This window comes from Hirundo rustica, chromosome 5, assembly GCF_015227805.2.
Source record: "Hirundo rustica isolate bHirRus1 chromosome 5, bHirRus1.pri.v3, whole genome shotgun sequence".
Lineage (NCBI taxonomy): Eukaryota > Metazoa > Chordata > Aves > Passeriformes > Hirundinidae > Hirundo > Hirundo rustica.
Window position 1 is genome coordinate 41,206,849 of NC_053454.1, and position 17,260 is coordinate 41,224,108.

General features: G+C 39.3%; 1 protein-coding gene across 37 annotated transcripts in view; it reads left to right on the forward strand.

Annotated features, from left to right (window-relative positions):
* The window catches only part of TRIM2 (tripartite motif containing 2), an 86,325-nt gene that overhangs the window by 64,545 nt on the left and 4,520 nt on the right, over positions 1-17,260 (forward strand). For 23 of the 37 annotated variants that reach the window (XM_040063713.2, XM_040063682.2, XM_040063674.2 and 20 more), the window contains 5 exons: positions 3,760-3,863; positions 5,042-5,209; positions 11,860-12,040; positions 13,674-13,744; positions 16,282-16,422. In XM_040063713.2, the coding sequence (XP_039919647.1) occupies positions 3,760-3,863; positions 5,042-5,209; positions 11,860-12,040; positions 13,674-13,744; positions 16,282-16,422 (665 nt within the window). The remainder of the gene's footprint in view (positions 1-3,759; positions 3,864-5,041; positions 5,210-11,859; positions 12,041-13,673; positions 13,745-16,281; positions 16,423-17,260) is intronic. The other 14 variants (XM_040063700.2, XM_040063703.1, XM_040063698.1 and 11 more) reach the window with 1 other exon arrangement.

Genomic DNA, 17,260 nt, shown 5'->3' on the forward strand with positions numbered 1-17,260 from the left:
GCATATCTGGCAGACCTCCTACAGAATTACTGATTCCTCTTTAAAGGTTAAAACCAGTGTGCCTTCAGCCAACAGACTGACTGATTTTAAAACTTGAGGTTTTGTGGGAGCTTGGATAAGAAAGACTGACATTTCTTTTACATTAAGCACATAGGGTTAACAATTCGGTGCAGTTTTACTAGAGACTTCTGTGTTTCAGCTGCATCTGTTATGAGATGGGGCATCACAGCCCCTTAATGTGTAAGATTTGACTAAATACTTTTCTGTAATATGAGGAAAAAAGAAAGGAAGCTGGGAAACAAGAAAACTCCTTGATGCCTGTCTATGGAGTATGTATGTAGACCCTCCCACGCTGTTTAGTTTTAATTTTTTTTTTTTTTTTTTTTCTTCTATACCACATAGGAAAGATTCCAAGGAGAATTATTTTAAGGGCTGTAGGCAGGAAAGAAATGGTACCTACACAACAGGTTTTGGCCACTCACAACCTCTTAAGTCTTCCCAATAATCTGTAATATTTCTGCTGTTTGATTTTGTCACTCTGAACCTACTCCCTTCCTGCTGGAGGCACTGGCATGTTTTTTCTTTGTGTTTTGGGAAGCTAGGGAATCTAGGTTAGCAAGCAGGCAGGTCATTATTCATATTAGTAAAACTTGGAAAGCAAAAAACACTCCTTTTCTTACTATGGGCATCAAAAATATAGATTATGCACATTTGTTCACATTCCTAGGACTTAAAGAGTTGATTCTTATTACAGTTACATGATGTTATTTTTAAAATCTCCTGTCATTGTTAATGGGCTTTTAGATTATGTTTTTCTTCTTTTCGGTGAGACTCAGTACGACCTCTATTGCTCAAGGCTAAAAGATTGAAATTGTGAAGCATTTTATGTGTGCTAGAATCACCTTGAGCAGAAAATGCACACTTTCTTTGTTGAAAGCTAAATTAGCTAGTTTGTGCAAGCTGTGCTCAGTAATACCAGAAGGAATTAGAAAGCACTAAATCCTCATCATTGTCGGTATACAAAAATGATGTAAAAGGAGATATTCCACAGGGCAGTGACTCTGCTCCCAATAACTCTGTTCAGTCTTCTCCTTTTGAAATCTCTCCTGTTTTCTCGCAGTCTCCAGGAGCTTGCAGTAAAATATCTGTCTTTTGCTCCTCTGTGCCCTGCAGTAGCTCAGAACAGCAGGGAGATAAAGCTGGGCAATGATGGGCACAAAAGATGCAGGCTTTCATCTGTTAACCAGGCTGCTTGGGAAACACTGGAATGAGGCTCCTACTGGTTCTAGCCCTGTGCAGTTGAAGGGTTGATGCCTCCCTGGGCTGAGGAGAAATAGGTGACTGTCCATGATGTGGAGAAGACAAAACCTGAAATGCCCTGATACAGAGGGGTAGTGTCTTGCAGTAAGAGATGTGCTGAAGACTCTTTCTTAGGCAGGTATGTTCATAAGGAAGGAATTTCTGCTTACAGAGGGGAGCTATCATCCTTTGGTATTGCAGAGTCAGTAGCAAAAGCCTGCTTTTCCAGAGGCTGACATGCTTTCCTACAGGCTTTCCTCTCATCATCTGAAGTGCCTGCTCTTGGCTTCAGATCTTTGCTGGCGTAGTGAATTATTCAAAACGGAAAGTTCAAAGTTATCTGATTTCCTCTTGAACATACATTAGGAAGCAAGCTTTCTTCTGCAGAGGAATTTCTGCCATTGCAGAGGGGACTGGATGCAAATCAGCAGCTAGGTGACAGGTTTAATGGCTGCAAAGTGCTAGATACAAGGACACTGCAGAACTTCTGAATTTCATCTACACACTGTGCTAAGAAATTGCTATTTCTTAAACTTACTGTGAGTAACTTTTTGTATAGGTCTCTCATCTTTAAAAACAAAATTCCTTGACTTTCAAGAACATTTTTCTAAGGCTAAAGAGCATACATTCCATAAAGTTTGTGCTAGTTAGTTCCAGATGCTCTAGCTTGTGCCTCCTCTTTTCTAACAAATGTTTTCCCTTTACTCTCAGTAGTAAAAGGAATGTTTCTGTCTTTTCTCTTTGGCTAAGAAGCAAAAAGGAAACTTATCATTAGCATATGGTAGAAAAAAATTGCTGCATGCATCCCTCAGGCACTGGGTTAAAAGAATAAACAGAAATGGCTCAAGTATGGGTAATGTAATTGGTATCTAACTCACTATTCCCTGAATATGTACTTTTCACTTGCAGTACAAAAACTGAGAAGCATCTGCCTTGTTTAGAGGATGAAGCAGATGGAGTTGAAAAAAAATAAGTCTTTAAACAAAAGGACATTCTTGCAGCACTGAGTGCAGAGAAATTAAATGTTACTTGTTAGCCAGTGACAGGAAATATGCATCCCACAGCCATCACCACAGAAGAAAGAACGATTATTATGAGCGTGCACATCCCTGATGAAAGCTAAATACAAATTAGAGCTGATATGTATGTCTTACATTAGGCATCACAGTCAGAACAGTTTTAATCACTGAGCTCTGGGATATTTTGGACTGACTAAAATGAAATACAAGTTCTTCAGTTAAAACCATATATTGGAACCAATTAATGCCAGATACACAGCCAATGAATGCTTGTAAAAATATTTCACCAGGAAAAAAAGCACTGCATCCATGTCTTGGAAAGGACAGCTTATAGAGTTGGTGGTTGTTTGGTGGGCTTTTTTGTTTTGTTTCAGAATTCCTTCATTTACTATGGACAACCTTGGAATCCAAGACCATAACTGGAGTCTTTTCTAAAGACCCCTGAGCCTCCTTTGCAAACAAATCAGGAATTTGGATCCTGATCCTGTGTTCCAGGTGTAATTTGGACCAGACGCTTTGGGGCTGATTTTTTAAAGACATTGGTTTTCTCTGTGACGCCCCTTAGAATGTCTCAGAACAAACATCTAAGTAATAAGCCACCTAAACTTAATGAACTTCTGTGAAAAATTAACATTTTACAACTCCTTATCACCTTAAGCCACTGGGTAAAAGATTTGTAGTTCTGTGTAACTCAAAAGTGCATTTCTCTTGGGTTAAAATTAGACTTGTGTGTGTGTGTCTGGGCACTACTTTATCAGAACAATCCAAGGTCTCTCCAGGAGCATTCACTCTCCAGTTGTTGGTCTGCATTGGCACACAAGTCCCATTTGTTCAAAGCTAGGTCTTCTTGTGAAATTTCCCTGCTGAGAGAAGTTTTGAAGCCTATGACTGCAAATTATATATGAGGGAATAGGAAACTTCTCAGTCTTGAAATAGCTCCATCCAAAGTGATAATGTTTTATCCCAACCTTGTGATTTCACTGAGGAGACCTAGCTAAAACCATGTCACCTGTCCAAGTTCTTATTTAAGCCTCTCTCTGTATGTTCCCATGTACTGCCCCTTAAATTTCTCTCTAAGTAGACTAAAAATCTGCAGTTTTAAAAAGTCCATTGCTTATGTCAAAACCTTTTACAATTTGCCTCATGCAAGAGGCAATTTGTGAACACTGATTTAGGAAGGCCGATGAGTCAATTAATGTTGATGGGGGCTTGGGTGACACACATGCTGAAGAGTGAGAACAGTCCCTTGAACAATCCCTTCTTGTCGGTAGAATTGTGTATCTGTTACTGACAGGGTTCTTTGAAGTTGTAGCCGTGAGAAGAACTCGTCAAAATAGAAATCCTTTGATCAGAAATGTATAATTGCACGTGTTGGCATTTGGATCCTAACTGATTAGTCCTGTCTAACCTGACTTCTTGTGTGCTTTGTGCTCAATTTTAGGCACCAAAGGAAGAAACAAAGGGGAATTTACAAATCTTCAAGGTGTAGCTGCATCTACAAATGGAAAAATATTAATAGCAGACAGTAACAACCAGTGTGTGCAGGTATGAGAATGTGCCATTTTCAGTGGTTTTTTCCTAGCCCCCATACCTCTGCCTTTTTTGTAGTCTCAGAAAGATACATTTTGTACAATTCAGGCAGATGTAGAAAATACAAGGAAAGCCCAATTTATTATCCATTAGCTTTCCATCTTCTTGACCTGCAGCTATCTTTATCAGATCTATGGTATATCTAGTATATAATAAGAGTTTATGTTCATTCCTTATGAAATTTTGATGAAAAAAATAAGTTGTGCAATAATAAGTTGGAAAAATGCCTTTTTGTAAATACAATTTTACATTGTAAATTTTATCACACATGTTTTCAATGTAAATCTAGAGCAAGGTGCCACAAATATAATTTTTTAGGAAGCATAAATAGAAAAATAAGCATATAGATGTCATTTTCAAGTGGCTTTTAGTCTATTTAACTGACTTCTCTTTCTCATCCCATGATCAAATCTTTTCTGTGGTAGCACCCGACACCCATAATTTCTTGGCTTCTATAACCTGTGTGAAAAATCAAGCTGTATATTTTCCTTTGCTTGCCATGTATCCTTTTTACCATTAACAATTTGTCATCACTCTCCAGGCTGCCCATGTGGTAGCAGTGAGCACGGCAGCAGCGTGTGGCTTGTTCTTGTATGTGAGAACCAGAAAGCCACATGCCATGAGAACTCGTTCCCAGGCCTTTTCAAAGAGACAGAATCAAGCATTCATCAGCACTCACATGCTTTGTAATTCACAGCCTCCAGAGGAACTTCAGTGTCTAGCTACCTGGCTTGGGGACACAACCAGTGGACATATTCCTATGTTTTCTACAGACTCAGTGTTTGACTATGGCCGAGTCACTTAGTGCCTCAGTTTCCTTATTTCTAGTAAGGGAATAATACTGTTCCCTCACCCCTGAGAGAGATACTGTGAAGCTAATTCATTAATGTTTGTGAAGTACTTTGAGATCACTGAAGAAACAGTGCAATGAAAATTTTTTTTTTTTTTTTCTGATTAGAGTCTTCTTAAATTAGATATATCACTTTCAAATATGGACTGTGTAAAAGTGATTCATGTTCCCAGCTCTCTTCCTGACTATAGTGTTCATTAGTGATTTGCTAAAATCTAAGCTCCAAGAAATAGGTGATGGTCATATGTGAACATAATTTTAAAACTCCTGTTTTCTATTACAGATATTTTCCAATGATGGTCAGTTCAAAAGCCGTTTTGGCATACGAGGAAGGTCTCCTGGCCAGCTGCAGCGGCCAACAGGAGTGGCTGTGCATCCCAGTGGTGACATCATTATTGCAGACTATGATAACAAATGGGTTAGCATATTCTCATCAGATGGAAAATTTAAGGTACGAGTTACCATGTGAACTCTCCTGAGTTTTCTCTGTCTTACAGAGGAATGCAAAGTAACATTCTTTTTCAAGGAACGACATCGTTTGGCTGTAGCTTAGTCTAAATTCCATTGTTCTGATGTGGAAACCCCTGACCCAGCCACATGGTATAATTAATAGGAGGAGATTGCAGCAGTAATGCTGATATTACACCAAGCAGAGACATCATGTTCCATACTGGGTACTTAGATGCCTTTCTAAAACTTATGGTTGAGGACAGCAAGTGCCAGCAAGGCTAGTTGGACTAGCTCAACAGCCTTCACATCATTAGTACTCTGATGGTGTACACAGAAGGGTGTGTGCAGATATATGTATGCACACACACAAACACAAAATCTTACAAGGAGTACATGAGGCTCTTCAGTGACATATGGAGGAGAAAAAGAAGGCAGCAGACTGATTATGACTTCCTCTTTTATTCCATACTTCTCAGTAAATAAAGTGGATAATTTATGTATGATCCTGTTGGTAATAAAAGCAAGGATAGATAACCCAGGGTGTTGTTTCAGTGCTACAGCATAGACAGGAGTGTTCTAGGTGGTGTGCTGTTCACTGAAAAAACTGAAAGACACTGACGATATCGTAGGTTTCAGAAATCAGAAATTCTAAGGAAATCACGCCTCATATTTTCATAGCAATTCTGATCCCTGTAATGGGAGTACAATAAGACAGCTGCTATTACAGATTTCCAACCTGTAATATTTATTTCACTTGGGTACAGGTGCAGTTCTAGGGGGAATTAAAGGCTTCCTCTATTTGGTGCTGTTCTCTGAATGCATGATACAACGTCTGGTGACACGCACTAGAGAGAGCCACATCTGGCAGAGGTTAGCAGTGCTCACTGGTCATTGGGATAATGGACCTGCAGGGAAATTTCTACCATAGTTACTTAGTTCTGGAGTCCTGCATTGGACAGATATGGTGTGTTTGGCTAATTTTCTGGCAGCCTAATTATCAAAAAAGCTCAGGTTCTGAGCTGCTTGTGCATGCAGCAAGAAATGCCCTTTCTCTGAATAGTCTTTGCAAAGTGACAAATGCAAATAGGCGATTGTACTTGTGTGGTCATCAGTGACCTCCATCTGAGAAAGAGGTGTGTACACTTTTAGAAATATCCAGTTAATGGACAGACTTCAGGCTAAAATAAAACAATACTAAAATGTAATGCAGGTGTTTCAAAAATAAAAATTATTTGCATTTGCAGAGAGAATGTAATTCACTCAGAAGTAATTTTGAAAATGTGCAGCTACACAGGGAAGCCTTGGTTTTGGCTGAAGTCCTTAAATGAAATGAACACACCAAAACAAATCCAAAGAAATATGTAATTTAGTTAAGAATCCAAATATTCTGAGTATCCTAAGTGTGTTTTAAATAATTATTAATGTCTTTAATGTGAAGGGCTTGACCTGAACACAGAGCATGGAGGGCTTGTTTTCCTGCCTTCCTAAGATATACTGTAAATCCAGCATTTTGAATGGTGCCAGCTCTGGAGGAAAAAGCTCTGGTGAAGCCAGGACCTTATGTGCAATATACTACCAGCACGGAGATGGGTACTGGAAAAAATTAATTATTAATGTAGTTCTTTTGATGCGAAGCCTAGATTTGTTTTCAGTTAATGTTTTTGTTGGATTGCCAAAAAATGCAAAAGCTGTGTAATGTTGGCAGCGTTTGTGTGGTTAATACAAATTAATGCATCAGACTTCATAGGTCTTAGGACTAGACTGATTAAATGAGAGATGGAGCATCGATGGTATAAAATAGTGGTTTTAGATTAAATGGAATAAGCTGTATTTATGAGAGGAAAAACAAATGTTTGTAGAAGTCTGTTTTGTTGTTTTTTTGTTTTGTTTTGGGTTTTTTTTTGTTTGGTTGGTTGGTTTTGTTTTGTTTTGTTTTTTAATACAGGAGGTAGGCATAAGCATATAAGTGCAGGTGCTGGGTGGAGGGCACATGGCAGAGCATGTGCATGGGGAGAGCAGGAGCGAGGCACTGGGCTCCAGAGCACTGGGATGGAGACACAGATGGGCACTGGGCACAGGGCCACACTGAGGAGCTCTTATGGGAGTAGGGGTCCTCTGTTGGTGCAGCACTGGTTCAGGGGATCCTGTACTGCACAGTGTAACTGGGGAGAAAGGATGCAGATGGGGTGAGCACAGGGCCTGGGGGAACTGTGGGGAGACACACACAGGGTTGGGAGGTCATGTCCACCAAGGGTGAGGTTGTAATATGGGGGACAGTCAATGCCGTGAAGGCATGGGGCTTGTGTAGGGCATGATGGTGTTAGGACCAGGAGTTGGACTCGATGGTCCTTGTAGCTCCCTTGCAACTCAGGATATTATTCTATTCTGGGGTTAAATAAAATATACTGGAAGCACAGAACGTAGATATAACAGATCTAGCCTGTGGAAATCTGGACAAAGCCTTGTAATTTCTGGTGTGTTGGCAGTGGCAATTCTTACAGGGGCCTTGTCAGATTAATTGGGCAGCACTTGCTAAAATAACAGACAGAGAGAAAAGGATAATGGCATTTGCCTTCAAAGGACTGTGCCTGCAAGTCATTGTCTAAAGCCTCTGATGCAGGTGGCCTGCTAGTTGTTAACTCAGCAATATCAGGGGCCTGTTTTGAGCTTAATCTAACTATTTTTGATGTTGTCCCCTTCCTTCTGTATTTACTCACACTCACTCTCCCTTAGCAGAATTCTAATAGTCATGTGAGCCATAAGGCAAATTTCCCTGGAGCCAGGCCCAGGCATCTCCCTGATTACAGCACTGGACTGGCTCCCCTTGGCAACCTCCACAGAAAAGTGTCACCTTCCTCAGTTCTGTCAGCAACAGAGGTCTGTCTTCTCAAGGCTGTAAAACCTACATAAATGCAGAGGCCGACAGACTCTAATCTAAGGTTGCACCAAAACATGAGCTTCTTCACATGGAAGGCTGTATTAGCCTGGAAATGATAAAGAGTCAGATTGGGTCTTAGGATCTGGAGCTTCTGTTTCTGGCTATGCCACAGATCTCATGGGTGACTAGTGATCTTCCATTTCACTTCCCAGTGCTTTATTTTCTTCATCTGTGCAAAGCACATAGCAGTGCTGGCTTCCTCTGTCAACTATTCTGAAATTGCTAAGAAAACAGTTGCAACAGATACCGCACTAGGCTGAGGAGAGAGGGCATGATGCAGCAGCTGTACCAGGTCCTCACCAGTGTGGTGTTCAAACCTAGTGTAGGAAGTGGACAACAAAGCCACGACAATGATTCCTGTTATTCTGAGAAGAGAATTGTTTTCCTTCTAGTCGTGAAGAGCTGTATATAAGATGACAAGTTTGTTATCAACCAAATAGGGCTCTGCTACTCAAGATCAAGTTTAGATAAGTGGGAAAAGATTAAAGGAAACCTTTTATATGTCAGACTTCTTCCTTGTCTCACTAGTAGAATTAAGGAAAGAGATGTCTGAAGCTGGTTGCCTGTTCCGATGGGAATAGGTAGTGTGGTTAAATGGTCGTAGCTGAATTTTGACATTCACATGAATGATAAATCCACTTGTGTGACAAAGCTGTATCTCCTTATTAGAGAAGTTCTCAAACAGGAGAAGATGATTTGTTGGAAGTTTGTAATTAATCCCTGACAACCTTGAACCTTTCAGACAGCAACGAGATTGGTAAAGTTAAACTTAGCCCTAACACGCTTACTTCTACAGTGGAAAAGCCTTCATTATTTTTTATTAATTTTATTTGAAAACCAGTCTAAATTCCTAAGAGCCTATAAAATAAGGGACATAATGTCCCTGACTGAATTAAATTAAACACATTATTTGTATTAAGGGTTTACATGATTCATTACTGTATTCATTTCTAATGGAAAAAAAGCCTGAAAATACTTCCATTCATACAATTAATGGGAGTGACTGGGTTTCACAGTGTTCTGTTCTAAATAATCAAACCTATAATTCTAAGAAACTTTCTGAAATAAAAATACACAAAGACTATGTTTAGCCAGATCCAGTAATGTGTCATCAGCATATTTTGATCTAAACTGGGAACAGATTTTTAGTAAAAAGCATTGCAAACTCTAGCTGGGCATACTTTATTGCTGCTTGCAAATTATATTTTAAACCTGGCCCAAGAATAGTGATTTTTATTACTCTTCTCAGCACTGAGTGCCCATTAGTGTGGTATGTGATTTATTTGTTATATTTTTCCATATGTGTTTATATGGGCAGGAAGACACTGTACTCATGAGTCTGAGTCATTTTCCATAGGAATCCTGGAAAGATTGGAAGGAGGTGGTGCAATGCTCAAGCAGAAAACCATGCGGGCATCCCAAAGGAAAGAGGGGAATGTGATTTAAGCCCCCCAAAGGAAATACATCTACAGATTTGCATTTGATTTATGGTTTTGCTGCTTTGGTGTTATGCAAACTGAATACATTTTGTAAGTCTGCTGTTATTCTTCCCCTGGTGAACACAAAATAATTTTTAATAGTTTTTCCTGGGGATACTTTAGCATGATTCAATTTGGTAGATTTTGCCTAAACCTATGGCAGTTTATAACAGTATATGAACGTGAACATAAAACTGACACAAGATCATTGCATGTTGACTAAGCATAGTCTTGAAGCTGCAAGATTTGCTCCCTGGAATTTTCTTTACTGGAGACTGAAAAAGGTTCTGTAGTAGCTTAGCAGCAGCCACCCTCAGGGAACCCAAGTGGCTTTATTTTAGGATCATTCCTCTTTTTTACCTGCAACCCTACCTGTGAGTATGTACTGTGAAATAGGAGCATAGGACCTACTAAGGGTAGGACCACTCCTTCTGTTTGCTTTGAAAACATCAGCGACATGAGAAAAATGAGCTGAGGAATGGGTTTTCTCAATGCCTTGTAATCTGTCCCACTGCTGCTCACCAGTTTCAGGAGGGAGGGGAGAGGAGCAGATAAGTCAGGAAGTAGATGTGGTAGTTGGGAACGCGGTTTAATGGTAAACATGACAGTGTTAGGACTCAATCCTAGTTAATGCTTGGACTCAGTCCTAGAGGTCTTTTCCAACCAAAATGATTCCGTGATTCTTCGCATTGCTTGTTCTAGGGGGTGATCTGTCTCACTCTGCAAAGGCAGTGAGGTGAAAGATGGCATTGCTTCATAAATAAGATGACTATCTTAGTATATATTTCATTTAATTTCCGATGCAAACAGAAAAGTATGTTCTTCGCCAAGATACGAACCTCAGTTTGTAGGATGTGTCACAAATTAATATAGGATCTGAAATTTCTGGAATCCATAATTTCAACACAGCCTCTTTGGTGGATTGTCTGTCCAGATATCTGAAACCAGCCTGAATAAGTGCTTTCATCTGTCCATCAATTTTTAAAAATGTCTAAAAGCAGGATGCAAGTTGCTGCATTCCAATGCAAACAGTTGGAATTTACAATCTTTTTCAACTGAAAGGTCAAAACTCAACTGATTTTATGTAGATTGAAACAGTTTCTAGAATCTCAGCCTGAAAAAGAGCTGAATGGTGAAAAATGTGGAATGGATTGTGAGGTGATCCTAGAGTCATTCGGGTGTATGCCCAGGTAGCTCATGGATTCTTTGAAGGCTTGGTCTCAATTTCTGCTTGCTCTGTTACTTAGATCCTTTTTTAAGACCCCCCCTTTTTTTTTTAAACCTACTAAAGCATGCTCCTGACATTTTTGGATTTGACAGCTCTCTAGCCTTTCCAAATAATTTACTGTTGTGAGATCCATCTCATCTCCACTGAACGCTTTTTCAATGAAATATTGTATGCAGCTGCCCTCCTGTTGCTGATTATGTCGGCAGATGGTTTTGGTAGTCACAAGGCCTATTTAAAAGGATGGAAATAATTTTATTTACCTAAGAAAGGAACAAGCTGTGATTTGTTTGGTGTTTCAAAGATTGCTTCATTTGCTGTTTGGCAACATGATCCTCTCCCCTTTGCAGTTTTCAGCTGACACTTCATGTGTCTAAGCAGCAAGTGAAGCAATCTCGTGTGGAATCTGGTGGAAGATAGAGAGGTTAGCCTGAGTTTTAGTTCTTTTCAAATTCTTTCCATGAGCACTCAGAAGGTGCTGGTGTCTTATTAACCCAGGAAAGGCAGCACAGGACATCACAGCCTACATTCCACCCAGCCCTGATGCTCCAACAACTCTGACTTCTGAGATGCAGGCGGTGATCAAGATGTCTCCCTGTCCATCAGGGTGGTTGCTGGACTCAGGAACAGCACGCAATAGGAGACAGAAGTCCTTTCTGCTTGTCCACCTGTCCTGATGGTACCTTAATGCTGGATATACAGACATTTCTGACAGGGTTTATCAAGTCACACAAATCTGATGATTGTATTTCTTACGAGTTGTATATTTGGACTCAGTTGCTGAGGTGGCAGATTCTTCAGTCTAGAAAAGACACACAGAAAGCAGACTTTTATTTTCAGCTGAAGAAAAAATGATGAAATACATGGTAAGAGCTGATAAAAACGATCACTTCCAACTTTCGATTAAAAAAATTACTCTCTGTTCTGCTCTGAGCCTGTAATACAATCTTTAAACTATACTAATATTTATCATGCCAACATATTTTCCTGTTTTGTGTTTTCCCTTATAGGCCAAAATCGGATCTGGAAAGCTCATGGGCCCTAAAGGTGTTTCAGTGGATCGTAATGGACACATCATTGTAGTGGACAATAAAGCATGCTGTGTCTTCATCTTCCAGCCAAATGGGAAAATAGTCACCAGGTTCGGAAGTCGAGGAAATGGTGACAAGCAGTTTGCAGGTACACTTGATGGTAATATGTAAATCCCCTTTTCTTGCCTCTTCTGCTCACATTTGCATGATGTTTGAGCATGTTGAAGATGCTGTATCCTACTCCTTTATCCTCGGGGGAAGAGGTTCTGCTAGACATACAGCTTCTATTTGCTTGATTGATGAGGCAGACTGCAACATCTGTTCTGCAAATGTAACTTTAACCAGATTGTTTCATCTACCTCCTTATGCCTGGAAGCATTTCAGATCAGTGACCCAAGAAAGACTGATCTTGACTAGCATTTTATAAGTGCTTTGTAATTGGCACACTAAGCTGTTCACCACAATCAACTCAGATGCTGTGCTTTGTGTTTCCAATCATCAGATACACAAAAACCCAATGCCCTAAGTGGTATCTCTTAGAAGATGAGCGTAATGGAGTAGTGTTAAGACTGGGATCAGGAAGGCAGAGTTACGGAACAGCCAATGTAGGTTTGGGAAATTGCCATTTATATTCAACTGACTGCTTGCACATGCTGTCTTTCAAGTAGAACATGCAATTAAGTTTTAAAAAACATAACAACACAATTGATATATTTTAAGTGAATGGCTGTTCTTTCAAAATTTGAAACAAGGATGCCAAATGAGGTATGCAAGTAATTTTACAGGTGTTGTGTCATTTTTAGAATGTAGTTGTTTTGACTGGTTCACAGTGAAAGAGAGGAATAGCATCAATGTGTTTTTATCCTGAGATCTCTTGCAATGTCTTAGAGCATAATATATATATAATTTATGAGAGCTTGGGCTCTAACACAGCTACATTTTCTGGGTATCTCAATTTCTTTTCATTTGAAAAATTGCAAAAAATACCTCCTGAAAGTAAGTAGGCAAATATTTCCTAACGGTGCATTTGAGAAACATATCACCTCTTCTTGCTGTTAGGCTACAGAAAACAGCATTGTCAATACGCGAATGTTTTCAGTGTAAAAATTTTCACTTTTTTTATAGTTTACCCTGATATACTGTGAAAATTGAAACTGAATTCTGTTTCTGTTTAATAACTCAAAATAGCACCAAGTGTTTTAATTTGGGTACCTGCCTGTTTTCAAGCTACCATTTGCTTTTTATTGAAATTTGCACACATATTTCAATACACAATGTAAAGCAAAAAATGCCTTTTTTCCCCTGACAGTGGTCTGCTAAGTAACTTTTTTATTTATCCTAAAACTTTTTAGCTCAATTGCTTGTAAGATACAAGCACATAAAGCATAAAATATTTCAATTAAGAATTTACAGGAACATCTTAGATAACAATTTTCAGTGTATACACAACTTTATGTTTAAGCACTACAGGTTTTGTCTAATAAGCCCATAAATCCCCGCATAGTCATATGTGTACAAGAGAGGGAGAAATCAACAATGCTTATTGGTAGCAATAGCTGACAACTGGTTGAAAAAGAAATTATTTGTGTTTACAAAAAGCATGCTGAGCTTGTTAAAAAAAAAATGAAGTAAAATTACTTTTAACTTGAAATTGGTATTCCCACTTGGACTACTATTGCTCAGAAGCCAGACATAATACTCTGGCAGGCTGATTTTTTTTTTTTTTTTAATTTAACCATACTTTTATTTTAATGGTATTACTATTTTTTTCTTCTTCTTTTTCTGCATTGCAGGTCCTCATTTTGCAGCTGTAAACAGCAACAATGAAATTATCATTACAGATTTTCATAACCATTCTGTCAAGGTACTGTCAATTAATGACAACTTGGGAAGTTGCCATTTAAATTTCATTATGATACTTTCTTGGGGAAAATAATGTATTGTTAAAACCAAAGAGATCACACTCCACATACATTCAGAGATTTATCAGTTCTGCTGTAAGGACAGCACTTTCAGAGAACTTTGCATGCACTGCATCGCTTAGTGAAGATACAGTCCATTGCCTTTGGTGTCACTATAGTGGTATCTAATTCAATTGCTTCAACATAAGTTGTACCTGAAATAAATAATTTAAACTTTACTTGGTTTTGGTAGCCCTCTGCCAAACCTGTTACTGACCCTGTGTTCTGTCTTCTTTTAAAAGTCTGGCTTTTGAGTTTCCCAATAAAAGCCTTCCTTATAACAAAGTAAAGATACATGACAGTCTTTAAATTCAATACCTATAAGCTTGAAGATTACTGGGTCCATTTTACAACCTGATTCTCTTAAAACCCATGTAACTATTGGTTTTCATTCAGTGCATCCTGCACTGGGCAGAACTGGCCACTAATCCTTACACCCATAGGAAATCCTGACTCACAGCCTCTTACAGTCATGGAAGTCATAGGAAGTTTATTTGTTTGTCCCAGTAACAAACCAAACAAGGGAAACATGCTGAGATGTGTTGGCAAATGTCTGTGAAAGAGATACAGGCCACTTCAGAAATGCCTCACCTGCATGTGTTTGTTCTCAGGCATTCCCTTTCCTCTTGGGCTCTTGTGCCCTCCATCTACAGGAGGCAGCAGCAGGAAGACAGAGGCAGGAGGCTGTTTTACCTGGGTTCTCAGGACATGTGTGTCAGTCCCACACACCAACAAAGTAAAATACCTGGCATTTCACCTAAAGCCTATTTTGACCGAACACAAAGATGAACCCTCAGTCTAGTTCTTCACTGTTTTTGATTGAAAAAATGAGTTTTATATATTCACCTGAAATAGAAAGCATATGCCTGTGCATAGACACCTTTGTGTCCTAAGCAGTGCTGAATCACCTGGGTATGGAATAGCAACCTTGCTTTTGGAATTGGTGAGAAAGTAGTTCGTGGTTGGGATTGCAACACAGAAATCAGGATTGCTGCAGGAGCCCTAAAGCAGCAGGAGGCCTATGACTCCATAAATTACCTCTCCACAAGCAAGGTTTGCCTGGTAACAAGAATGCCTGGAGAGGCTTAACAGCCGGGGCAAACAAATGAAAGAAAAGCAAGTGAAGAAATGTAAGAAGTGTGGCATCCTAGAGGATTTATAATTACTATATTTCTAATGAGCACAGAGTATCCCATCTGTCTCTGCTGTGACTCAATGGGATACAAATGTTACTTGTTACAATTTAGTACTAACCAGAAAAGATTCTTATTTCTGTAGTGCTCTCTAAATTGCTACATATAACTGTTGACACTCTGGAGAGTTTACAATCTGAGAGCAGAGAGTACAACTTCTTTTAAATAATAAACTAGTTTATAAATAATCAAATAAACTAATTTCACTCTTACGAGTCCCAAAGCTGCTTCCTGCCATCAGTGTCTTGAATTAAACAAGCTCACTCAGCAACATTTTTCTCCCGCCCTCATTAACCTTCAGGGATGTTCCTTCCCTCAGGCATCTTTTAGAGAAAATCATGCACAATGCAGGCTTCTCTCTCATTTGGTCACTTCAGCCCAGGGAGAGAGCAATATATCTGTCTGTTTTTTTCATTAGTTGGCTCTTTATTTTATTATTTTCTTTAGTCATCTGAGGCATGGACTTGGTACTTCATTAATTTCCTTCCCCAAATGTTTCTTCTCTGTTCACTGTGAGTGTTTGAGAACACAATAATTTCCTGACATCTTCCGCCTTATCAGCACTTAGGTGTGCACTTGGCACTTGTCAGGTCTTTGCATTTTCTTGTGCAAGCCACAGTCAGTCTAAGAACACTGTTGGACCTTGTGCTGTAGCTGAGCCTGGGTCCAAGATGGACCAAAATATTTTAGAGATGGCTGTGGTACAATGTAAATGATGCATTTGGTATCTTGTTTGGTCCCATTGGTGCATCCAGGTCACCGGCAAAATAGTCATTGATCAGCTTCATCTTTCTGCTGTCTAAACCTGTTACCATCACAGAGAATTCAGTTGCTGAACTGTGTACAGAGAGCATCATGCCATGATTTGCAATGTGCATTAGATTATGGAAGCAGAGAAGAGAGCATCTGCTTCACTGTGTTTTAGTTCCACAGACACAGAGAACCCAGTGCTGTATCTGCATTCAGCTCTTTTCACTTCAAGATGCACATGCTGCTGAAGGGTTCTGGGGCCCTTTGCCTCTGTGTCTGAGATGAATCAGATCTTAAGTGAGAAGGGAAACACTGTATGGTGAAATGGAGTGAAGGGAGAGATGGGCACCTTTTCTCCTGTCTTGTATGTGTGTGTTGGGGCTGTGTGTACCTGGGAGCTCTTCAATTCCTCCTTTAATTAGCAGGAGAACTGGTAGTGCTAGATTACTAACATTTGGTACCATGCCATATTTAGGTTGTTGTTTTAACCCATACAGGTATTTAACCAGGAGGGAGAATTCATGCTGAAATTTGGATCAAATGGAGAAGGAAATGGGCAATTTAACGCACCAACTGGAGTAGCAGTAGATTCTAATGGAAATATTATCGTAGCAGACTGGGGAAACAGCCGAATACAGGTAGAAATTTCTGTATTTCAAAGGTGCTTCATTAAAAAAATGAATGGGTCGGTAACCCTGGCCTTCAGACTGCCCAAGAAACACCATCAGAATTAGAAGTGATTCGGTTTCTCACACCATCCTTTATATGCCTCATTGTCCACCTTCAGACCTGGTGATGTGAGATTGTCAGTTTTTTAGCATGGCTGCTGGCAGCTCTGATGGCCACTGTGACTGAGGATTTTGGCACCAAGTAGTTCCCCAAAAGTTACTTGATGACTTGTGAGACTTGCATGCATTGCTGAGATAATAGTAATTTATAATCACCATAACAGAAGACATAGTGGAAAATATGAAAAAGCAAATGACCTGAGGTGAGTGCAGCAGATTTTTATCATCTTTTTTAAATGTTGAGAAATTATTCTGCTTTCAAGTTATGAGAGTTGCACTCTTTTTATTTTTTAAGTGCTAATCACAAGGTCGTCTTGTTTGCCAAAGAATACCTAATAAATAAGTGTATGTATTATTTCCACTGAATATAAAACTGAGGGAGCTGCTTGTGAGTTGTTCTCAGGAAGCACTGTCAACAGGGTAAACAAATTCCTGGTTTTCTCTGTGTGGGAACCTAAGAATCAGGCTAGCCACAACAGTGATATTAGTTAGGAAAACAAGGTGTTGGTTGAGCTCCCATTTAAGTTCGATTTAATTGTAGTTGACTATTTTTAGAACAAGGAACAGCCGAAGTTCTTATTTTTCATTATTGTTATTTCATTGTATGTTAATTCTTGCCAAAGATTCTGGCAGGTATAACTACATTATTATGTAATTATACACAATACATTAATAGAAACTTGCATTT